A 26,623-nucleotide genomic window follows, 5' to 3' on the forward strand; every position below is an offset into this window, starting at 1 on the left:
CACACACACAGAGAGCCCCACACACACAGAGCCCCCCCCACACACAGAGCCCCCCCCACACACAGAGCCCCCCCCACACACAGAGCCCCCCCCACACACAGAGCCCCCCCCACACACAGAGCCCCCCCCACACACAGAGCCCCAAACACACAGAGCCCCAAACACACAGAGCCCCAAACACACAGAGCCCCAAACACACAGAGCCCCACACACACAGAGCCCCACACACACACAGAGCCCCCCACACACACAGAGCCCCCCACACACACAGAGCCCCCCACACACACAGAACCCCACACACACACAGAACCCCACACACACACAGAGCCCCACACACACACAGAGCCCCACACACACACAGAGCCCCACACACACACACACACACACCGAGCCCCACACACACACACACAGAGCCCCACACACACACAGAGCCCCCCCACACACAGAGCCCCCCACACACACAGAGCCCCCCACACACACAGAGCCCCCCCACACACAGAGCCCCACACACACAGAGCCCCACACACACAGAGAGCCCAACACACACAGAGAGCCCCACACACACAGAGAGCCCCACACACACAGAGAGCCCCACACACACAGAGAGCCCCACACACACAGAGAGCCCCACACACACAGAGAGCCCCACACACAGAGAGCCCCACACACAGAGAGCCCCACACACACAGAGAGCCCCCCCCACACACAGAGCCCCAAACACACAGAGCCCCAAACACACAGAGAGCCCAACACACACAGAGAGCCCCACACACACAGAGAGCCCCACACACACACAGCCCCACACACACACAGCCCCACACACACACACAGAGCCCCACACACACAGAGCCCCCCACACACACAGAACCCCACACACACACAGAGCCCCACACACACACAGAGCCCCACACACACACACACAGAGCCCCACACACACACAGAGCCCCACACACACACACAGAGCCCCACACACACACACAGAGCCCCACACACACACAGAGCCCCACACACACACACACACACACCGAGCCCCACACACACACACACAGAGCCCCACACACACACACACAGAGCCCCACACACACACACACAGAGCCCCACACACACACACACAGAGCCCCACACACACACACACAGAGCCCCACACACACAGAGCCACACACACACACACAGAGCCACACACACAGCCCCACACACACACAGCCCCACACACACACAGCCCCACACACACACAGAGCCCCACACACACACAGAGCCCCACACACACACAGAGCCCCCCCCACACACAGAGCCCCCCCCTCACACACAGAGCCCCACACACACACAGCCCCACACACACACAGCCCCACACACACAGAGCCCCACACACACACAGAGCCCCCCACACACACAGAGCCCCCCACACACACAGAGCCCCCCACACACACAGAGCCCCCCACACACACAGAGCCCCACACACACACAGAGCCCCACACACACACAGAGCCCCCCACACACACAGAGCCCCCCACACACACAGAGCCCCCCACACACACAGAGCCCCCCCACACACACAGAGCCCCCCCACACACACAGAGCCCCCCCACACACAGAGCCCCCCACACACACAGAGCCCCCCACACACACAGAGCCCCCCACACACACACAGCCCCAAACACACACAGAGCCCCACACACACACAGAGCCCCACACACACACAGAGCCCCACACACACACAGAGCCCCACACACACACAGAGCCCCACACACACACACAGCCCCACACACACACACAGCCCTACACACACACACAGAGCCCCCCCCACACACACAGAGCCCCACACACACAGAGCCCCACACACACACAGAGCCCCACACCCACACAGAGCCCCACACACACACAGAGCCCCACACACACACAGAGCCCCACACACACACACAGCCCCACACACACACAGAGCCCCACACACACACAGAGCCACACACACGCACATAGCCCCACACACACACACACACACACACAGCCCCACACACACACACACACACAGCCCCACACACACACACACACACACACAGCCCCACACACACACACAGCCCCACACACACACACAGCCCCACACACACACACACACAGCCCCCCACACACACACACACAGCCCCACACACACACAGAGCCCCACACACACACACACAGAGCCCCACACACACACACACAGAGCCCCACACACACACACACACAGAGCCCCACACACACAGAGCCCCACACACACCGAGCCCCACACACACACAGAGCCCCACACACACACAGAGCCCCACACACACACAGAGCCCCACACACACACAGAGCCCCACACACACACAGAGCCCCACACACACACACAGCCCCACACACACACAGAGCCCCACACACAGAGCCACACACACATAGCCACACACACACAGAGCCACACAGAGCCACACACACACAGAGAGCCCCCCCCACACACAGAGCCCCCCCACACACAGAGCCCCCCCCACACACAGAGCCCCCCCCACACACAGAGCCCCCCCCACACACAGAGCCCCCCCACACACAGAGCCCCCCCCACACACAGAGCCCCCCCCACACACAGAGCCCCCCCCACACACAGAGCCCCCCCCACACACAGAGCCCCCCCCACACACAGAGCCCCCCCCACACACAGAGCCCCAAACACACAGAGCCCCAAACACACAGAGCCCCAAACACACAGAGCCCCACACACACAGAGCCCCACACACACACAGAGCCCCACACACACACACACACAGAGCCCCACACACACACAGAGCCCCACACACACACACACACACACACCGAGCCCCACACACACACACACACACACAGAGCCCCACACACACACAGAGCCCCACACACACACAGAGCCCCCCCACACACAGAGCCCCCCACACACACAGAGCCCCCCACACACAGAGAGCCCCCCCACACACAGAGCCCCACACACACAGAGCCCCACACACACAGAGAGCCCCACACACACAGAGAGCCCCACACACACAGAGAGCCCCACACACACAGAGAGCCCCACACACACAGAGAGCCCCACACACACAGAGAGCCCCACACACAGAGAGCCCCAAACACACAGAGCCCCAAACACACAGAGCCCCAAACACACAGAGCCCCACACACACAGAGCCCCACACACACACAGAGCCCCACACACACACAGAGCCCCACACACACACAGAGCCCCACACACACACACACACACACCGAGCCCCACACACACACACACAGAGCCCCACACACACACAGAGCCCCCCCCACACACAGAGCCCCACACACACAGAGCCCCACACACACAGAGAGCCCCACACACACAGAGAGCCCCACACACACAGAGAGCCCCACACACACAGAGAGCCCCACACACACAGAGAGCCCCACACACACAGAGAGCCCCACACACACAGAGAGCCCCACACACACAGAGAGCCCCACACACACAGAGAGCCCCACACACAGAGAGCCCCACACACAGAGAGCCCCACACACAGAGAGCCCCACACACACAGAGAGCCCCACACACACAGAGAGCCCCACACACACAGAGCCCCCCCCACACACAGAGCCCCCCCACACACAGAGCCCCCCCCACACACAGAGCCCCAAACACACAGAGCCCCAAACACACAGAGCCCCAAACACACAGAGCCCCAAACACACAGAGCCCCACACACACACAGCCCCACACACACACACAGAGCCCCACACACACAGAGCCCCCCACACACACAGAACCCCACACACACACAGAGCCCCACACACACACAGAGCCCCACACACACACACACACAGAGCCCCACACACACAGAACCCCACACACACACACACAGAGCCCCACACACACACAGAGCCCCACACACACACACACACACCGAGCCCCACACACACACACACAGAGCCCCACACACACACAGAGCCCCACACACACACAGAGCCCCCCCACACACAGAGCCCCCCACACACACAGAGCCCCCCACACACACAGAGCCCCCCCACACACAGAGCCCCACACACACAGAGCCCCACACACACAGAGAGCCCAACACACACAGAGAGCCCCACACACACAGAGAGCCCCACACACACAGAGAGCCCCACACACACAGAGAGCCCCACACACACAGAGAGCCCCACACACAGAGAGCCCCACACACAGAGAGCCCCACACACACAGAGAGCCCCCCCCACACACAGAGCCCCAAACACACAGAGCCCCAAACACACAGAGAGCCCAACACACACAGAGAGCCCCACACACACAGAGAGCCCCACACACACAGAGAGCCCCACACACACAGAGAGCCCCACACACACACAGCCCCACACACACACAGCCCCACACACACACACAGAGCCCCACACACACAGAGCCCCCCACACACACAGAACCCCACACACACACAGAGCCCCACACACACACAGAGCCCCACACACACACACACAGAGCCCCACACACACAGAGCCCCACACACACACACACAGAGCCCCACACACACACAGAGCCCCACACACACACACACACACACACCGAGCCCCACACACACACACACAGAGCCCCACACACACACACACAGAGCCCCACACACACACACACAGAGCCCCACACACACACAGAGCCCCACACACACACAGAGCCCCCCCCACACACAGAGCCCCCCACACACACAGAGCCCCCCCCACACACAGAGCCCCACACACACAGAGCCCCACACACACAGAGCCCCACACACACAGAGCGCCCCACACACACAGAGAGCCCCACACACACAGAGAGCCCCACACACACAGAGAGCCCCACACACAGAGAGCCCCACACACACAGAGAGCCCCACACACACAGAGAGCCCCACACACACAGAGAGCCCCACACACACAGAGAGCCCCACACACACAGAGAGCCCCACACACACAGAGAGCCCCACACACACAGAGAGCCCCACACACACAGAGAGCCCCCCACACACAGAGCCCCCCACACACAGAGAGCCCCCCACACACAGAGAGCCCCCCACACACAGAGAGCCCCCCACACACAGAGAGCCCCCCACACACAGAGAGCCCCCCACACACAGAGAGCCCCACGCACAGAGAGAGCCCCACGCACAGAGAGCCCCACACGCACAGAGAGCCCCACACGCACAGAGAGCCCCACACGCACAGAGAGCCCCACACGCACAGAGAGCCCCACACGCACAGAGAGCCCCACACGCACAGAGAGCCCCACACGCACAGAGAGCCCCACACGCACAGAGAGCCGCACAGAGAGCCCCACACGCACAGAGAGCCCCACACGCACAGAGAGCCCCACACGCACAGAGAGCCCCACACGCACAGAGAGAGAGCCCCACAGAGAGAGAGAGAGCGAGAGAGAGACCCCCCACACACACAGAGCCCCCCCACACACACAGAGCCCCCCCCCCACACACACAGAGCCCCCCCCCCACACACACAGAGCCCCACACACACACACAGAGTGCCCCACACACACAGAGTGCCCCACACACACAGAGCCCCACACAAAGGTGAATTGATGCTCATTTGGCAACCCGGGGATAATGCCCCGAGCACAACAACCTCTCTTTACGCCCGGTCCAAACTGGACCCTCAGTTTAACTAAATTGTTAATGACATGTTTAGCATATTACAAGTGTACAAGTGGCATGGGTGCCCAGACGCGCTCTCCAGTTAACCTGCCATTGAAATGCGGAGCACACGCTGCTCGTGCGGCGTGCACACATTCTGACAGCAAGATTACATTTTATACTGTGACAATCCTGCCACAACTGGGTTTCGCTGCACCGTTAGTTTATTGTGCTGAAAGTGCGTGCCCTAGACGACAAATAGCCAACCTGGCGTGGAGAAATATAGGCTTTCAAGCGTCTCCTGCTTCCGCCCAGTGAATGCGCTTGAAGAAAGCGCCAAACAAAGGAAAGAGCGGATAGCCTGAGGCTTCGAGGCCCCTGCTGACCATCCACACGGGCCTCTTTGGTACTCCGTGGTGCATCGCTCCTCGTCCTGACTTCACCCAACTCCTCACCACCCATGTGACCACCCACACTTTAGTCGCCTCTTTTCTATACACATTTCCCCTATGACTCCGAGCCAGAGAGAGCCGCCTGGGAGACCGGCCTCGGTTATTGAGTGTGTAACGGCTACACCCAACCCGCTTTCGAAACCGGGGGTGGGGGTGCAGACGGTGAGCTCTGCGTAGTTTGATATTCGTAGTTTAAGACCTATACCCAGGGAACCGCACTGGACGAGGAAGGGTGGCTGTAATGAGGCCTCTATCGAGGCTTAGGTTGGAAGAGAGCTGGGAGATCCGGGCTGTACCCGATGCAGTGTTTAGGTGAAGAGTTGGATAGAGTTAGACTACAAACGGACCCGAGGGACATTGCTGTATTCTCCGGGGTCAGTGCCCCCCTTCTAGGCTGGAAAACAGCAGGAGCTATAGGACCTAGCCTTTTCGGTGTGCGCGAGGCAAGGGAGGGGTGCTCCCTCATCTACATGGCGCTGTGCTCAGCTGAAGCCTCCCACCCTCACAACTCCGCCCGTAGTAGCAAACACTGGTAAGGAGATCGCCCTGATTCGGGTGGGGAAGCGCGACAGTTCGACTCCCCCGCTCCTAATTCAATTAAAGAGGTGTGCCCGTGGGCAAAGCAGCTTACCATGCATCCGGACGCTGCCTTGGCTGGCGTGAGGGAGGAGAGGTTGTGGCTTTACAGCCAGTGCTGCAGACTTTGGAGTTGGGCACCTGGTTCGAGCCCCGGCTTTCAGGTTCCTGTGATTTTGTCCCAGAAAAGCGGGGTTTTATTCGTGCAATGTGCTGCTACAAGATTTGTAGCCGTGGGGGGACACGCGGTCCGACTGCCCATTTGTGCATTGGAGGAATGCTCGGACAGCTCTAGCCGGTTGCCATGGCAGTGTAGTGTAGTTCGTATATTCCCAATAGGCTCTGCGCATTGGAATAACATTAACTGCAGTTTAGACGTAGGACTGAGGTCGACTAGGTCTCTACTGAACATGTTAGACTTAATTAGGTATGCCAGCTAGCTCAGAGGTCACTAGAAACTTTCTCGTATGAACAGGGAGGAGTTAACTTCTCTGATTAGACATGAAGGGATGAGCTTCTGACAACTGCATAAACATGACAAGTTTGCTCCCCCAGAATAAGGAGTATATCTCCAGAGTCGTGTGAAAACAATAGATAGTTATTTCACTCAGTCACTTGTGCATACTTAGTTTCACCAGAGTGCAGAGAAATAGAGAGACAGGCGTTTTCAATAAAAGGTGTTATTTATTGAGCAGTCTTCTTTCTCATGCAAGAGAAGTGAATTGCCACAATTGCAATACTTGTCATAAAGTAAAGTGCGTACAGTAAAAGGAGTTTTCTAAAATAATACTGTAAAAGCATTGATATGGTTTCTGAGCCATATGATACTTAAAATGGATAAAATATATACAATTACATACAATGATAAAAGTTGACTAAACATACTCAACCGATGTTTCTAAATACGCCTACCCCAGTGTACCTAACCTAAGCCTAGTGCGTGGGAAGGAGTAAGGGAGTTTTAAGTTAAGTTAGTTTTGCCAAGAATCTGACTCAAGAATTCTCTAAGAATCTAATCAGCTCCGTACCTTGGTTTTAGAATGAAGGAGGACTCGATCTCACAGTAACCCGCAAGGGTGACTGGAAACACTGGTGCTGGATTTTCTTGGCAGGAGAAAAAGACAGTGTCTTTCTCAGTGCGTCAAATGGGAGGGACGGCTTCCTTCGGCACTCGCATCAGCTGGGCTTTGGATAAGTAGATAGCCGCTCTGCTCCAAACCACCGTGTGTTTGCTTAAGGCAAATGCTGGTATATTTATACCTGGAAGGTGCAGAGTTTGACGTAAGGTTGGACATAAGACGTCACTAAGAGCTGTCACTAAGAACTGGCAGTTCTTTCAGGACTCTCAGGAGTTATAGGACAAATCAAAACAGAAGCAGGGGGATTCCCGGGCTGCTGGAGGTTTGTTTTGTTTAAAGAAAGCGTTGTACTTTCTAGGAGTCTAGGGAAGTAGCCTTGCCGTATTTGGACTGCATGGGCTATGACTAAATATGGATATGAGACTTATGCCTTTATAAGGACATGATTTATTATACCCATATAAGGGCATGAATCGGGAATATTTAATTAGGGTCCTAGATACATTCACAACAGCAGCGGCTGGACAGGGAGGTTCCGTGGCTCACCGGGGGGTGCTCGGCCTTTGCAAAGGCGGAAGGGTTTCATTGCATCGCCGGTTTTGGGATCGGGCTCGAAGAGAAAAGCAGCCCCCTCATGGTGTAAGCTTCCCCTGCAGTACCCCCCCTACCGACACACAACCCCTGGGGCCATAAGGCGGGTAGGCGCGAGAGAGCATGCCCTGCCATACCTTTAATAAAGATAACTGCAAAAACCACGGTTGATGGACAGAATGCAGAACAAAGTCATACATTCACCCAGTACAGAGATCTGGGCCTAAATCCATTGTTTTTTGCACAACACACCACCCCAGTTCAGACATGGCCATATGCAAATCAGTCTGACCCTGTACCTCATGGGAACAGTCCAGCCCGAACTGCCAAGCCATGCCTTCCCTGGACCGGAAACAAGCTTCCGAGGAAAGGTTTCTGGCATTCCAGCCATCTTCAGCTTGAATCCAGTGGTGTGGAGAGCATGGGACTCACGTCTGAGCATACCCATCCCACTCGGGTGACAAATGCAAAAACCACAGTTGATTGACAGAATGTAGAACAATGTCATACATTCACCCCAGTACAGAGACCTGGGCCTAAATCCATTGTTTTTTGTACTCCACACCACCCCAGTTCAGACATGGCCATATGCAAATCAGTCTGACCCTGTGCCTCATGGGAACAGTCCAGCCCGAACTGCCAAGCCATGCCTTCCCTGGACCGGAAACAAGCTTCCGAGGACCGGTTTCTGGCATTCCAGCCGTCTTCAGCCCGGCTTGCTTGAATCCAGTGGTGTGGAGAGCATGGGACTCACGTCTGAGCATACCCATCCCACTCGGGGTGACAAATGCAACAAGCACTGGCGTTGCCAATAGGTCTCGCAGTAGGAAAGTTGGAGCTATTGGTTTTGTAAATGACAAAGCCCTTTATGTATTTAAAATGATAACCAAAATAAAAGGCATTATTATTTGCAATTGTAATGGCTCCAACTTTCGTACTGCGAGACCTATTGGCAACGTGAGTGGTGTTTCGTGTGTGAGTGGCGTTGTGTATGTGAGTGGCGTTGTGTGTGTGAGTGGCGTTGTGTGTGTGAGTGGCGTTGCCTGTGTGAGTGGCGTTGCCTGTGTGAGTGGCGTTGCCTATGTGAGTGGCGTTGCCTGTGTGAGTGGCGTTGCGTGTGTGAGTGGCGTTGCGTGTGTGAGTGGCGTTGCGTGTGTGAGTGGCGTTGCGTGTGTGAGTGGCATTGCGTGTGTGTGTGGCGTTGCGTGTGTGTGTGGCGTTGCGTGTGTGAGTGGCGTTGCGTGTGTGAGTGGCGTTGCGTGTGTGAGTGGTGTTGCGTGTGTGAGTGGCGTTGCGTGTGTGAGTGATGTTGCGTTGTTGATTTGCGTTGGGTTGTTGAGTGACGTTGCGTTGAGTGACGTTGAGTGGCATTGCATGTGTGAGTGGGGTTGCGTGGGTGAGTGGCGTTGCGTGGTTGAGTGGCGTTGCGTGGTTGAGGTGCTTGTATGTTACTAGTATACACTCTAGCCTAGAAGTGCTCGCATATTACCAGTATTCACACCAGCCTAGAAGTGCTTGTGCTAGCATGTTATCAGTACTCACACCAGCCTAGAAGTGCTTGTGCTAGCATGTTATCAGTACTCACACCAGCCTAGAAGTGCTTGTGCATGCATATTGCCAGTATTCATTCTAGCCTAGAAAAGCTTGTGCTGGCATGTTTCCAGCACACCAGCCTAGAAGTGCTTGTGCATGCATATTGCCAGTATTCATTCTAGCCTAGAAAAGCTTGTGCTGGCATGTTTCCAGTATCCTAACCCTTTGCGAAGTACCAGTGCTCGTGTACTACCAGTTTTACAACTCAGTCAAGAAGTGCCAGTGTCCTTTTCTACAACCCAGCGCATATCAGTGCTTGTATATTTTCAGCATTATAACCCAGCATAGAAGTGCTTGCATATTACCAGTATTCACTCTAGCCTAGAAGTGCGGTGCTCGCATGTTATCAGTAGGCACACCAGCCTAGAAGTGCTCGTGCTCGCATGTTACCAGTATTCACACCAGCCTAGAAGTTCTCACGCTAGCATGTTATCAGTATTCACACCAGCCTGAAGTGCTCGCATGTTATCAGTATGCACACCAGCCTAGAAATGCTTGTGCTCGCATGTTATCAGTATGCACACCAGCCCAGAAGTGCTTGTGCTCGTATATTACCAGTATCCAAACATGTCGAGAAACACCACTGATTTTAAATTATGAGTATTGCCAACAACTTAGAAAGCGCCAGTGCTGGTGTATTAGCAGTACTGCCAACTAACTGTAAAGTGCCAATGCTCGTATATTATCAGTACTGCTTACCAGCTGAGAAGTGGCAGTGTTTGTATATTAGCAGTTCTTCTACCCAACTGAAAAGTACTAGTGCTAGTACATTATTAGTACTGCTAACTAACTGAAAAGTGCCAGAGCACATATATTACCAGCAGGGCACTGGAATTATGCGATTTCGTTTTTCACATAATTATAGATTTACCACATTTGCCACATAGTCCACTATGTGCCACATAATGTGAAGATTTTAGCCCCGTACAAAATGTCGATTTAACCTCTAACGGTTTAAACGTTACTAAAAATGCAGTGCCACGTGTTGCAGCGCAGAGGAAGACCCTTGGCAAAGCTGGAATGGTCAGCTTTCTGTTGCTTAGTGCTATGTATGGGTATTGAATTGGTACAGAAGAAGTGCAACTAATGTACAGACAAAACAGTGTTACCAAGTTTAAAAAGAGGCAAAATAATTAAATCAAACTATTAAAAAATGTGCCGCATTATGCTAGATAATTTGCCCTTTCTTGCTGCATTGTTTACCAAAACCTGCTCCTCTCCTGCCGCATAATTCCAGTGGTCCTGATTATCAGTACGGCCAATCAGCCGAGAAGCGTCAGTGCTATGTATTAACAGTACTCAAGACCCACTGAGAAATGGTGCTTCCAGTTTGTCACTAATATGGACGTAGCGCGGCAGCGAAATTCAGGTATTTCCATATATAAGTTAGTGAAACATGTCCTTGAAGTGCCAGTGCTTGCAAATCAGCAACGTCGCTACTCTACTGAGTAACAGTGCCTCGACCCAGACATCCTGTTAAAAGCCGCGCAGAAGAGCCTTTCTTTGTTTAAAAAAACTCACGAACTCTTGAGTTTAACCAGTACTTTAATTTTTCATGTACATTTATTGCAATCCGGCTGAGAAGTGTCAGCACTCGTATACTGTCACTGTTGCAGCCGCCGGGTTACAAAATGGTTTTAGAATTTACAAGCACCCGTACTCTCGTCTGAATGTATTACAAACACTGAACATGGCCGATATTACCATATACAAACATTACAGCCTTGCTCACCACAAACGGAAATGCCTCCAGGCGCTAGGAAATCAGGCATTCTTACCCAGCTAGCTCAGTGGCAGACAGTTTATCAACCACGGAATGGTGAAAGGCTGGACTTGAAAGCATGTGGTGACAAGACGGAGGGAAAAAACTCACGAGCTCTTGAGTTTAACCAGTACTTTAATTTTTCATGTACATTTATTGCAATCCGTCTGAGAAGTGTCAGCACTCGTATACTGTCACTGTTGCAGCCGCCAGGTTACAAAATGGTTTTAGAATTTACAAGCACCCGTACTCTCGTCTGAATGTATTACAAACACTGAACATGGCCGATATTACCATATACAAACATTACAGCCTTGCTCACCACAAACGGAAATGCCTCCAGGCGCTAGGAAAACAGGCATTCTTACCCAGCTAGCTCAGTGGCAGACAGTTTATCAACCACGGAATGGTGAAAGGCCGGACTTGAAAGCATGTGGTGACAAGACCGAGGGGAAGGCAGAGAAGGCCAGCTAGCTCAGTGGCAGACCGTTTATCAACCACGGAATGGTGAAAGGCCGGACTTGAAAGCATGTGGTGACAAGACGGAGGGAAGGCAGAGAAGGGAAGGGGGGAGGAGAAATGCGACACGGTGTGAAGCACATCAAAGGGCTTCTCCTCCCCTAATTAGGGGAGGAGAAGCCCTTTCGGGAAACAAAGTACAGCCGGCCTGCGGCCGGCCATGAATAATTAGGGGAGGAGAAGCCCTTTGATGTGCTGGGCTGGCCCTGAATGCGCGTGCTTGTTTGCTCACGTGATTCACGTGAACTTCATGAAAACCGCGGGGCTGAAAGCCCTTGGTTTGACGATGATTTTCGCCACTTGAATTCTCGCTCCGCTCGATGCGCTTGCGCACATCGATAGGTCGCGCGACCTAAAAACCACAGTTGATGGACAGAATGCAGAACAATGTCATACATTCACCCCAGTACAGAGATCTGGGCCTAAATCCATTGTTTCTTGCACTCCACACCACCCTTAATAAAGATAACAGCATAAGCATTGTGGGGAATCTGAATTGTAATAAATGTTCGACTGCCCATTTACGTTACTTGTATTAGATAAGGCTCGGGCTGCTGAGCCAGTCCCCATGGCAACGCTTCTCACGGCACACGGGCCTCTCTGGTACTCCATGGTGCATCGCTCCTCGTCCTGACTTCACCCAACTCCTCACCACCCGTGTGACCCCCCACACTTTAGTTGCCTCTTTTCTATACACATTTTCCCTATGACTCAGCCTGACTTTTCTCGGCCTGTGGGGATCCCCTTCCCTCCTCGCCTCTCCACCATGTGACGCTTCACGACTGCACATATGAACTTCTGCCGTTAACTTGTACGACTCTCCCGTTCCTTTCTGAAGTTTTCCACTCGCCGACTCTTTTTTTTAATCCATCTTTAATGTCCTTTATCCATCTACCTTGCTCTTGTGTCCTCTATTTGCTTGCAAGTTTGATTACCTGTTCCTCTTATTATTTGGATCAGTCGTCCTTGTATTATTAGTTTCCCTCTTTTCAGCCCCTTTCACTGCAGTCACTCCATTCTTTGTTCAGCGCCCCCCGCACCATGTTCCCTTCTCTGTCTGCACTTTCCAGCTACGCGCCAGGGCACTTTACCTCTCGTGTAATCAGTTTACCTCGCATGTAAGCAGCAGGCAGCGCCGTCATCCCGTGTTGCTTCCGTGTGTGCGTCCATGGCGTGTAGCCTGACATTCCACTGACCGGAGGCACGCTCTGGACAGATGTTTCTGCGGTCTGCTTGCTCCAACGAGCCAATGTGCTGCAAAATAATAAAATAAAGAAGCCACGGAAGGCTTAATAAGCGCCACCACGTTTCTCCGAGGCAAAGCAAGAATGCCTCGGAGAAACCAGCGTTATTTTCAGATTCGGGGGTGTGGTTTTCGTCCTCTCCTCTTCCCATTGGCTGGAAGGTGAAATTCCAGCCAATGGGAAGAGCAGAGAAAGAAAACCAGAAAGAAGCTTAAAAAAACGCCCCCGAATCCGAAAAAGACTGGGCTTGAACCGAGGGACGACCCTCTCCCCCATTGGCTGGCCTCAGTTTAGGAAGCAAGCCAATGAACAAGAGAGGCGGGTTCAAGCCCCCTACTAAGAAACATAAAATCTCGGAGCTCCGCCCACTGCTTACGCAGTGCGACGCAGTCCTCGACCTAAAAAAAGGGGCATTTCAGACTACCAAACTGTCAAACTGAAGCTGTACATCCGCATGGAGCTGCTCAGTCCGAGTTCTGCCAATCGTGACACGGCCTAGCGACTAAGTGTTTGCCAGTCCTCCATGCTCAGTGAGCAGACACCTTCGAGAAGAATCAAGAAAGCTCGCCCGGAGCACCAGATTCGGACTGACCTGAGACCATAGGATCCTGTTAGGGTAAGGAGATCACCTGGAGGGAGTGGGGATCATGCAGTGTGGATCCCTGGAGCACGGTATGGGATTCAGGTCCTTCGAGCCCACTGCACCGATAATGCTGTGTGCACTGGAGCGACCCTGGTAAGCCAGTTGGGGCTCACAGTGAAGAATAAGGGTCATCGCCCCTGGTGCCAGGCTGTGATGAGGGCTGTCGCCCTGTGCAGTATTCTGACCGGAAGAGCCTGTCGCCCTGTGTGCTGCTATTCATGACCTCCGTCAAGCCAGAAGGGGCACATTGTGAAGTGAAAGGGATGTCGCTATGAGGCAGTGTGCAGCCGTGAAGGAGAGGGCCTGGACCCACAGAAGACCTACCTTGTGACCAGTGGAGCATCGTGAACGCCTCCAGAACTGACACCTAGATCCATATCTCTGCTCTTTGCTCCCCGTCCTGACACTCTTGGCGAGTGTCAGACTATGAGACCGCCGGGCCTTAGAGTGAAGTTGCTCTGATTTACGTACTATAGTGCTGGGCAAAAGCCATTGTTGATCTTTTAAGACATGAACTTTCTAGCAGTACCTAGCTTTAATGGCACCTCGTGTAATGGGAATAACAGCAGATTTTAGAGTGGGAGGTTGAACTTTAGAAGGTGACCCAGGAAATGCTTGTGGGCCTGTCTTGAAGACTTTGTGTATTATATATATGCTATGCTTCATTTTGCTGTTGTATTAGTATACAAGTACTACCCTTTTTTATACAAGCACTGGCGTAGCCAATAGGTCTCGCATTAGGAAAGTGTGAGCTATTGGTAATGTAAATGACAATTATTTTAGGTCTCGCCTTTACCATTCCGCAGGAATGGGAAATGGGGAGAATTCAAGTCGGCAAAATGCTCTTCAAACCAAGGGCTTTCAGCCCCGCGGTTTTCTTGCAGTTCACGTAAACATGCACGCGCATTCACGGCCAGGGCTTCTCCTCCCCTAGCAGCACTCCTCCCACACCAGCACCTCCCCCCTCCCACACCAGCACCTCCCCTCTCTCTCCCCGCAATCACAGCCTTGCCCTAGCAGCACTCCTCCCACACCAGCACCTCCCCCCTCCCACACCAGCACCTCCCCTCTCTCTCCCCGCAAACACAGCCTTGCCGTCTGGTTTACTTCTATTTTATTTGCTTCGCAAACACAGCCTTGCCCTATCAGCACTCCTCCCACACCAGCACCTCCCCCCTGCCACACCAGCACCTCCCCTCTCTCTCCCCGCAAACACAGCCTTGCCGTCTGGTTTACTTCCATTTTCTTTGCTTATGAAGGGGAAATCCCTTGAAATTCGCACGCAGAACTCCCAAGCTACCTTCTGAAGAGGCATCCGAGCTGACTGGCTGGCGGTCTGCCCTCTACCATTTTCTATTTTCTCGGTGATTCTGCGCTTCTCTCGCTCATTCACTTTCAGTTTCTCCATCGACTCCCACGACCTCTCTGGTTGTCCTCGCTATCTCTCGCACTCCCACGTTTTTTCTTGAGTTTATCCCTCTTTCTCGCGCCTCATCTCTTTCTTTTCCCACTCTTTCTTCATTTCCCTCCCTCTCTTGCCTCCTGACTTTCCTTCTCCATGCTCTTTCCTTCGCAACCCTACTCTTGTTACTTTTCCCTTCTACCCTTCTCTAGCTGTCTCCTTTCTTGCCTCGCATTCTCTTTCTCTATATTTTCTTTCTCCTGCTCCCTTCTCTCACCCTGCATATCCTCAATGTATATATGTCGTCCATCAATGTATATCTGTTGTCCACTCTCTCCTACACCCCACTCCCTCCTACACCCCACTCCCTCCAAGACGTACGCATTTACTATATAAAAGTATGCAGATGCATTTGCATAAATATTCCCGATTGTGCGCGTTTGCAATATGTGCGAGATGAGGAAGACATTGGAAACAGAAACATCAAGGCATTGTATTTCCAGTGATTGCTTGCAATACGCCATTTTCTTTTCTATACAATAAAGAGGTGTGCGTGGTAGGTGCGTGTTTTTTTAGCTCCAGGACTACGTGACAGGCATGCATGGCAAGACTCTGCATGTAGAAACAACGGGGCGCTCTTGTTTCCACAGAAATGTGGACATATCCAAATGTTTACAATTCACCATTTAAACATTTAACATATTTTTGCCGTCTGGTTTACTTCCATTTTCTTTGCTTCGCAAACACAGCCTTGCCCTATCAGCACTCCTCCCACACCAGCACCTCCCCTCTCTCTCCCCGCAAACACAGCCTTGTTTTCATTCTGTGCTATTCAAACAATGCCATATGACATTACCTTCGCCCTACACAAAAGCAAAATTCTTACTTGCGATATTTTTTAATAAATGATTGCACACCATTGTACTTCGCCTCCCATTCACATGTAGTCCAACATAACAACGTTCAGAAAGAAACTCTTTAAACCAAACATCTGAGAACCTCCTCAAAAACAAAAGATAAAGGGACACAGTCACAGCTGCACGTTCTGGCAGACTTGCTTTTGCACGGATACAATTCGAGGTTCAATGTTCAAAGTTAAAAGGCCTGTTGTGCGCTGACCTCATCCCGTTCCCACTCCAGCTCACCAGGGGTGATTCATGTGGCCTTCTTTTATGAAACATTATAGCGCTGCTGTCTCGGTGGCTTTCAGGTTCCGTCTCCCGCGCGGACAGCGCCGCCCCTCCCCGCCCCCCCCCCTCCCCCCCGCCCCCCCCCCCCCCCCACCAAGGGCACAATGAACCGGAAGGGCAAGCTCGCAAAGAGAGGAAAGACGACTGCCTCGCAAACGGGCTAGCAATGCAGCCCTTGTTAGTTTTATATTTATTTTTATTTTTTTAATATATTTTTATGGTGTTTTACAGCAAAACAGTAGTTGTTAGTTGTATCTACTTATTATTAGGCGTTAAAAGTTACAGTGTACAACGATGAAGTGACTAATAGGATATGCATCACATTCACTCACACGCAACACCACTCACACACGCAACACAACTCATCCACGCAACCCCACTCATCCACGCAACACAACTCATCCACGCAACTCCACTCATCCACGCAACCCCACTCATCCACGCAACGCCACTCATCCACGCAACGCCACTCATCCACGCAACGCCACTCATCCACGCAACGCCACTCATCCACGCAACGCCGCTCATCCACGCAACGCCGCTCATCCACGCAACGCCGCTCATCCACGCAACGCCGCTCATCCACGCAACGCCGCTCATCCATGCAACGCCGCTCATCCATGCAACGCCGCTCACCCACCCAACGCCGCTCACCCACGCAACGCCGCTCACCCACGCAACGCCGCTCACCCACGCAACGCCGCTCACCCACGCAACGCCACTCACCCACGCAACGCCACAACGCCACTCACCCACGCAACGCCACTCACCCACGCAACGCCACTCACCCACGCAACGCCACTCACCCACGAAACGCCACTCACCCACACAGTGCCACTTTTACCCACGCAGTGCCACTTTCAGACACACAACGCCACTCTCACACACACAACGCCACTCTCACCCATGCAACGCCACTCACCCATGCAACGCAACTCACCCACGCAACGCAACTCACCCACGCAACGCAACTCACACACGCAACGCCACTCACACATGCAACGCCACTCACCCACGCAACGCAACTCACTCAAAGCCACTCACACACACGCAGTGCCACTTTCACCCACACTGTGCAGTGCACAATAGGTCTCGCAGTAGGAAAGTTGGAGCTATTGGTTTTGTAAATGACAAAGCCCTTTATGTTTTTAAAATGAAAACAAAAATAAAAGGCATTGTTATTTGCAATTGTAATAGCTCCAACTTTCCTACTGCGAGACCTATTGGCAACGCCAGTGCTTGTTTTTATATGTGTTGGCATTGAAAATATATAAATTAATAGCATTGTTATTTACAAAGCCAATAGCTTACACTTTCCTAATGCGAGTCCTATTGGCTATGGGAATGCTTGTTGTTAGCCAGCAAGGACAGTGCTGTTATGGTGCTGAGTGATGTGGTGGTGTATTAGAGTGATGTGGTGGTGTATTAGAGTGATGTGGTGGAGTCCCAGAGTGATGTGGTGGTGTCAAAGAGTGATGTGGTGGTGTCCCAGAGTGATGTGGTGGTGTCCCAGAGTGATGTGGTGGTGTCCCAGAGTGATGTGGTGGTGTCCCAGAGTGATGTGGTGGTGTCCGTGAGTGATGTGGTGGTGTCCGTGAGTGATTTGGTGGTGTCCGTGAGTGATGTGGTGGTGTCCGTGAGTGATGTGGTGGTGTCCGTGAGTGATGTGGTGGTGTCCCAGAGTGATGTGGTGGTGTCCCAGAGTGATGTGGTGGTGTCCCAGAGTGATGTGGTGGTGTCCCTGAGTGATGTGGTGGTGTCCCTGAGTGATGTGGTGGTGTCCCTGAGTGGTGTGGTGGTGTCCCTGAGTGATGTGGTGGTGTCCCTGAGTGATGTGGTGGTCTCCCTGAGTGCTGTGGTGGTGTCCCTGAGGGCTGTGGTGGTGTCCCTGAGGGCTGTGGTGGTGTCCCTGAGGGCTGTGGTGGTGTCCCTGAGGGCTGTGGTGGTGTCCCACAGTGCTGTGGCGGTGTCCCACAGTGCTGTGGCGGTGTCCCTGAGTGGTGTGGTGGTGTCCCTGAGTGGTGATGTGGTGGTGTCCCTGAGTGATGATGTGGTGGTGTCCCTGAGTGATGATGTGGTGGTGTCCCTGAGTGATGTGGTGGTGTCCCTGAGTGATGTGGTGGTGTCCCTGAGTGGTGTGGTGATGTCCCTGAGTGGTGGTGTGGTGGTGTTGCTGAGTGATGTGGTGGTGTTGCTGAGTGATGTGGTGGTGTCCCTTAATATTTAACACAGAAACTGTAGTAATGGCCCGGACTACATTGCAACATTCTGCTTAACAGTGTCTAAGGGGATATTTTTTAAGCGAACGAGCCTGTGGACAAATATGTCAAGTAATACCATCCTAAGGGTTTCAATCTATCCATATGAGGTGCTGTGTTACTTAAAAAAGTACACCAAATCAAGTAATGGGAATTTGGCTAACTTCAGTGGTGTGATCAGAATTTCACCCTGGCCTGATTTTATAGGAGCTGGAGTATGGCGAGAATGGAGTATGGCGAGAATGGAGTATGGCGAGAATGGCCAATGGTGTGTAATCCGGGGTGGGGAACAGCAGCAGTCTCGCAGGGGAGGTAGTTTGACTGTGGTCAGTCTTACACTGTCCCTAAAATCATCTGAATAATTTGGCTGAAGAGATAGCTTCCCTTGTATAGGCGTCCCGCAATGTATAGAAACTGTCTTAAAGCTTCCTAGAAGATTGTGCCCACTCCTAACTGAGGGAGGAATTGGCCCCTCGCCAGACCGATTAACACGTCACGAAACAGCTTAGTATACCATAACCTGAAGTGACATTACAGGGCGGCATAGTAAACTTTTCCCGTACAACATGCCATATCGTGACATGATCGCCTGACATGACCTCGCATTCCGTTTTAGGGCAGACGTGTTGCCTCGACAAGTGGCATGTATGGGCTTCAAGTTAAAAATCCGAACAGTGAATGTTGCTCTAGTGCACCGGGCACTTATCCTACCTATGCTACCATCTACGTCATCATATTATAGAAGCAAATCTATTTGACATCTTTGGCTGGTCTTCACACAGTGGTTTCAAAATACACAATTAACGGAAACTCTCTCACTCAGCAGGGGGAGGCTGCGCGAGCGCCATAGGCTGCTCTTCACAAACAGGACATCACCAGCCACACAGAGCACAGAAGCTGCTTCACGCGACACTGAGCGCTACACGAATATATAAATATGCAAGAGCGGTAAAACGCGCATAACTCTGTGAAAAAAATAATTTTAACTAATGTTTTCTGTAGAAATCCACACTTATTTCATATGTAATTTTATGACATATAATAATTTTAAAAAATATGCTAGTAGAACGTGTTTTATGATCCAGTAATGCCGATTCGGGTTCAAGTGACAGGTATAAATCACGCGTCCTTCTACCGCGTGGTTTACGTCCTTGGCGCCTGTATGGATCATATTGATTATGTAAATATGAACCATCTAAAATCGAATTGTGCATGACATCACAGAGCAAGCTTTCGTAATACTGCGCTTTGCATAGCTCTATGGTACTCTTGGACTTGTATCTAACCTGTTTCACCAGAAAAAAATGCTAATTAAATAAAAGACAAAAATTGCCATGATGCGGCCAACCATTGACTGAGTCATAGGTCTGTTTTTTTTTTTTTCAGCCTTGATGCACAGTAGCCAGTGCTGCCATACAATATCGCTTAGGCGAGGCATCTTGACTTTGCCAATGCTTGTACACATTAACGCACTGTCATCTACTAAAAGAAAATACACTTTCAATTAAGCCCAGAATTATAACATTTGTGTTTGTCAGCTAAAAGGTGCATGCCCGCATCTTGTCTACGCGCCTGTTTTTGGAGAAGGGGTTATCCCTCCAGAAAAGCATGCAGAATTGTGCAATGTGTGCACTCTTATGCAATGCAGATTGTGTATTTGAGCCACACACCTCGTTTTTACTCTCCATTGTGGTGCTTTGGTATTTGTTGACTGTGGGAGGGGCAGGGGCGTCTGTGGTTGTTGGACAGCTGTGAGCTGTCTGTCTTTCACATATTCATCTTTAGGTGACGATGGCTTTAGGTAGTCATCATACAGAGCTTTTTGATGGACTCCGGAAGTAAGAGTTCAAAAGCATGCCCCGGTCTCCGCCCCCAGCCGCGCAATCCTACTTAATACCGCCTTTGATATCGTGCTGGGTCAGTGTGGTGTGATGCATTTATGACCACTGGTAAATTGTCATTTGTAATAGCATCCCCAGCTGAGAGCTGGATTGACTGGGGGGGGGAAATGGAGTGTTCGGGGGAGGGGCACGCTCTTCATACTCGCTTCCCTCTCCTGACCTTTTGCAGCTCCAGGAACCGGCACCTCAGATCTTGAAATGGATTTAAAATGCAGGCATTTCCCTGAGTGTCTGCTGTGGTGGCCTGTCTGTACCATGGAGAAACTGAGGGGCCTAGAGTCCAGATGGAAGTATGAGAACTGTGCCCCTCTATTGAACCTGACCTTTCCACAATTCCTGTCTTTCGCGGGGCACACACTGAGAGATGAACAGCCCAAATATTAAAATGATTCACATGTTTACAATTGGGTGAGCCTGCGGCCCGGGACCAGGGTTCCATTCCTGGTGCGGCAGGTTTCTGGACCAGGGTCAGCGGACTCGATAATTCTCTCGCCTCGGTGCCCACTCTGATCAGCGATCACACTCGGCAACTCTGGGCATTAGCTTGCCTCATCTTCACTAACGGCCCCACCAGACCGCCGGGGATGCCTGGTCTCACCCTGGAGATACCCATTAAGGGACCATCTCTCAGGGAAGCCAGGAAGGGTTTCGCAGCGGTCGAAGCGCCTTGGGACCCTACGGGTAAGTAGTGCGCTATATAAATGCCTATACATACATACATACATACATAAATACAAACTTGCACGCAAAATCACGGGAATGCACCTTAAAATACAAGGCAGGGCAGGAACAGACTGGCACAGCAAAGAGCAAGTCTTTTATCCCCTGAGGGTCCACCATCTTATCCTGAGGAGTCTGTAAGAGAGCGGACAGGGGGAGTATGGAGGAGCTGAGTGGATCTGAAACGATCTGATGGGTTCTGAGAAGATATCTAGGTTAAACATTTTTGTAGCGCCTGAAGCGCGCCAAGGGCTGAGGGGGAGAGGAGGCGGATGTAAGAGGGCAGGCTGGAGCGGAGCCTCATCGGGTCTCGGTTCATGCGCGGAGGGGGGTTTTAAGATACTGCTGGAGTCTGCAGGGGGGGCGCCGTGAGCTGGAGGTCTGGCGGGGGTGAGCGAGGGCTGAGGGGAAGGGTTATGACTGAGTCTGTGTAGTTAGAGGGGGATCTGGGTAGTTTCCTAGGGTCATAGGGCAGTGGCATCTGGTGTTTTGAAGGGTCCATGAATAAACGGCGGAGTTCTGTGGTGGTCGGGGTGAGGGGATGTGGCGGACAGTAAGGGGGTCTGCAAGGACCGAAGGAGAGGGCGAGCAGCCCGGGACGAGAGAGCTGCAACGCGAGGATGTGGATGACGGGGGGTTGGTGAGGGCCTAAGATGATCAGGAGCGGGGGAGGGGGTCCTGGGGGATTTGATGTGAGATATAAATTAGGGGGGTGCCGGACTGCTTGGCTGTGCTTCACGAACTATGAAGCGTGGACGATGGATGAGGGGTTATGGGAAGGAACGTTGTATCGCGACCTCCATAAAGCAGGCTTCACGGTTTGGCAAGCTGCGCAGCCACCATTGTTACTGCTGAAAGTGAAGACATAGGGAAACCATGGCAGGGATTATTATAGACAAGAGCGGCAGGGAAACAAAGTACGGCCGGCCACCGGCCAGCCATGAATAATTAGGGGTGGAGAAGCCACACAGCACACGCTGGGAGAAGCCCTTTGATGTGCTGTGCGGCCGTGAAAAAATGCAATTAGGAGGGAGGGAGGGAGGCTGATGCGCATGCTTGTTTGGTCACGTGATTCACGTGAACTCAAAGAAAAACGCACTAACTAAACCCTTGGTTTCATGAGTATTTTGAGCACTTGAATTCTCGCTCCGCTCAATGCGCTTGCGCGCATTGATAGGTCGCGAGACCTAAAAAGCAAATTATTGTTTGGGGATTGCTTTATGTATTTTGAGTTCTGAGACTGTTCATCCTACACCTACTTCCTTTCCGAGAAGCCTTGGCCTGCTTGACCCGTAAATCACTGAGAGTCAAGTGCTGAAGGGGTACTTGGCCCAGTTATTCAGAACTCCTCAAAAGTCGTCCCCCGGGACATCAGGAGTAAAAAACATCAACCACTATGGTTGGGTCTACTAGCTCCTGCTTGCCCTGTGCTCTATGAAAGGAGCTGTGAATCTGTCCATTCAATAACCTTCTTGCTCACAAACCTTCCAGGCCTTCGCTGTACTTTTATATACATTACATGTTGTTGCAGGTGCTCTTCCCATATTGCATACCGTCTGCCTTCTCTTTCCTTTTGAAAGGCTATATGGACTGGTTCCCAAGAAAGTGTCTAGTAACAATGACATATGAACGAGCACTTGGGCGCTCACAGTGTGAAGTTTCGCTGTTGAATACATAAACATTTTGATTATGACCAATTATAGGGTACATCTTCTATGATGAATGTCGACTCCTTATACCAAGACGCTCCTGGAGCATCTCAGACTTGCTTTGCTCTAGATTCATTGCATGACTTATTAATAGTGTATTTAACCCTTCCTCGTGCTGGGATATAGCACCTGTGTTTTGGGAAACTAGTTATGCACTACTCCTCTCTATCCTTATCTACTCCTAAGTGCATCGAAAAGCGTTTCTAATTTACCCAGAAACCAGTCCAGTGCATGCCCAGATAGCACACATGATTTCAGCAATTTACACCAGATCGTTTAAGGAGGTAATACACATAGATGTTTGACTAGTCTCTTGAATTTCCGAAATAATACTTAATTTAAGGAGCAGGTAGGGTCCTTAAAGTAGACTAGTGCAGTTAAGGCATCTTAATTCGATTTTGAAAGGCAGATGGCCATGCATGTTGTTTGTAACACCTAACATGGTTTTTGCCCGCTAGGCCAGCTAAATGTTCCAGGATATATGTGGGATTTGATCAGAAAAAAGTACATCATTACATTTTGCTTGCTGTATCCAGGCCCCTGTCATCCTTATGTTTATTGCCTGTTTTGCAATCATCCCTTACGACGGGAATGATGGGGTCTTTTGTTTCAACGACGCAGTTACTCCCTTTACAGTGACCTTTTTTTACTCGTAGGTTGTAACTGCTGTTTGGCTCTTGGTAATGAAGTGAGGAGTAGTGCACGAAATAGACAACTACTACATGAGTCATTGGCCCCACTTTAAGTTATATTTGAACAGCGAAAGGAGGTGTTTATTAGCTGCTCATTGTTGCCTTAGGAATCATTGGCGTAGGAGTGACTGTGTGGAACATGCTACAACAGATAAACGACATTCTATAAACTAAGAACTACAAACTGTCCTTGCTTTACCAATGCAAAAGCAGATTAAACAGCTATGCTTATTTTTTCCTTTGCAGACTTTGGTTTCTGATGTGCACTCCATAACCAGTGACAACCACAAATGGACACAGGCAAGTTCCTTCTCTTTCTGTGTTGCAGCGACGGAGAGTACTTCTTTGAAATTCTTAAACAAACCTTAACTCTCAGTCAGAGCTCTTCAAATGCTTTAACAGTACAAGATCCCCTCCGGGATCTGTTGTTCGTGGACTCCTAAGCAACACAGTAAATTCCACTTCAGTAGTCTCATATATTTAACCGACGTTCAATCAAAACTCCGTTACAAATACAACTTTCTCTATGCTGTTGCATTTAAATGAACTATATTTCACATCTTTGTTCTGAAAACCTTTTTTTGAGAGTGACCTTGCCAAACCTCATACCTCTCAAACAAAGTGTTTATTAAAAAAAATAGCATTCATTGCTAACGTGTTTTAATCTTTCATTAACTGTGCTCAGTGCTTTATCTTCTCAACAAAAAGTGAATGCTCACTCGAGAATGTGTAAAGAAGTGCTGGTTATCGTTGTGCTTCCATTATTTTCCATTTTGTAATTTTGTATCAGCCTTACTTATTTCTATATGCATGTAAACTGATATTTCTTTAAAAGTTAGGACATCTTTTTAGTACAGTTTTAATGCAAGGTCCATTCTGTACATGTGAAGTAAACACAAGATTTTGTTTAGATTCTGATAAACAGGATTAAAGTATGATTATCATCCACACCCATCCCCACTCTGAGAGGATTGCTCACTTAAATATGTGACCCATAAATGTTCCCATGGCCACATTAGCAATCCGCTCCTTTATTGAAGCTGTACACCAGGCTTGTGATGCTGGTAGACTCTGCTGCTATTTCTGTTCAGGAAACATTAGTGTATGTTTCACAGAAATGTGCAGACCAGCCTTGAGTGGCCATAAGTTGGTGTGTCGTGTTTTCACATTATTCATATCTGAAAAACTCTTAACAAGGCCATCAGTGTGAGAAACCTCAGGTCCTCATTAATGGTAGTTCAGAAGGCCCATCGGAAAATATAATTTTGAGCTCCAGTGGTTCCAATTAATGCTATAGTGTTCAATGCATAACCGTGCCATCAGAGTGCATAAAAAATTGAACCACAATATTACTTTGATGTTAATACCTTAATGTCATGCTTTTTTAGTTTCTTTACCAGTGTTAGACCACAAAAGTGCCACCACAACCCACTGCAGACATTATTGCTCTGTTAAGCAATCTTAATTATCTGTTGAAGACATTGGGGGCAAAATGCTTTGGAGAACTTCAGTGGCATCACATCAGAGCCAATCAGTACACCTAGCATGAATCAGTGTTTACATCCCTAGTGCATATCCTCATCTATCTCTCCTTTGGCTGTCTGTATGTTTGTCATAGTAAAGGCAGAAAATGCAAATGCATATTGTGAGAAGTTGGCCTGGCATATGCGGTCCACTATTCTAGTGGGCACCTTGCACCAGTCCAAACGACCCTTATTGATGGTAGGTTTAAAGGCAACCTTTATAGAAAGCTATCCTAGTGTTAGCTGTGGAGAGCAGCCTTCAAGCTAAGTCTTGGAGGAATGTAAAGCAGCTTGTTTTACCAGTCTATAATCTCATGAATGACCAAATGAAAGGAGAACCACACCAGGTATATATATATAACCTATTGTATTTATTCTGAACACATCCCTCTAATCTCTTTATGAGGCTAGAGGCAAAAGTACATTCAGTAAACTTATTTAGCACCCAGTAAATTAGCACAATATATGATTAGCCCTAGGGGCAAACCAAACCATATACTAAGAAAGTGGTATAAGAACCACGACTGATATAGATACAAGGCTTAGAGCCTGTAGAACTGCTGGGGCCACCAGAAACCACCCACGGTAGTGACACAGTGGACCCACGGGGGCGCGTGTAGTGTCTCAACACAGCCGCAAATCACCATTAACTTCTAAGGGGAAAGTCGCGTTTGGAAAATTACAGATTAAGGACACTTGGACGAGGACTTGGAGCAAACCCCTTTAGAACAAGGCAGTTCTAGAGTCAATACCCACGGGAGCACTGGAGTACTTGAGTTACCTCACCCAGGGAAACCGGGTGCATAGGTGTCTTTTCTTCTCGGGTTTCGTCGTCGATTTCAATGGCAAGCTGCTGAAAAGTGCTGCAGGCGACCAAGTGGAAAGTGTCCAGGTGGATCTGAGATCTGAAGAACCTGAAAGCAGAGGGGACAGAGTCTGGGTCACTAGCCTGTGACCAGTAAGGCAATGAGAAGATGCCAACCAATGTCGGGTGAGTTAGGTGCATGAGGTGAAGCTCGACTCTTCAGCCACGAGGACCATGAGGCGTCGAGGATGACCAGGAGGCGTTGAGGATGACCAGGAGCTGGATGCGAGCTGTCCCACGAAGGATGTCGAGTGCTGCGGTGTGGGTTTCCGGATTGGACCCAACAAGCCTTGGC

General features: G+C 51.0%; 1 protein-coding gene across 4 annotated transcripts in view; it reads left to right on the forward strand.

The window, feature by feature from the left end:
• SUPT20H (SPT20 homolog, SAGA complex component) overlaps positions 1-26,623 on the forward strand; it is a 447,817-nt gene that overhangs the window by 116,786 nt on the left and 304,408 nt on the right. For all 4 annotated transcript variants that reach the window (XM_086935080.1, XM_086935082.1, XM_086935081.1 and 1 more), the window contains exon 10: positions 24,187-24,240. In XM_086935080.1, the coding sequence (XP_086791206.1) occupies positions 24,187-24,240 (54 nt within the window). The remainder of the gene's footprint in view (positions 1-24,186; positions 24,241-26,623) is intronic.

Source organism: Lissotriton vulgaris, chromosome 8 (assembly GCF_964263255.1).
Source record: "Lissotriton vulgaris chromosome 8, aLisVul1.2, whole genome shotgun sequence".
Taxonomy (NCBI): Eukaryota; Metazoa; Chordata; class Amphibia; order Caudata; family Salamandridae; genus Lissotriton; species Lissotriton vulgaris.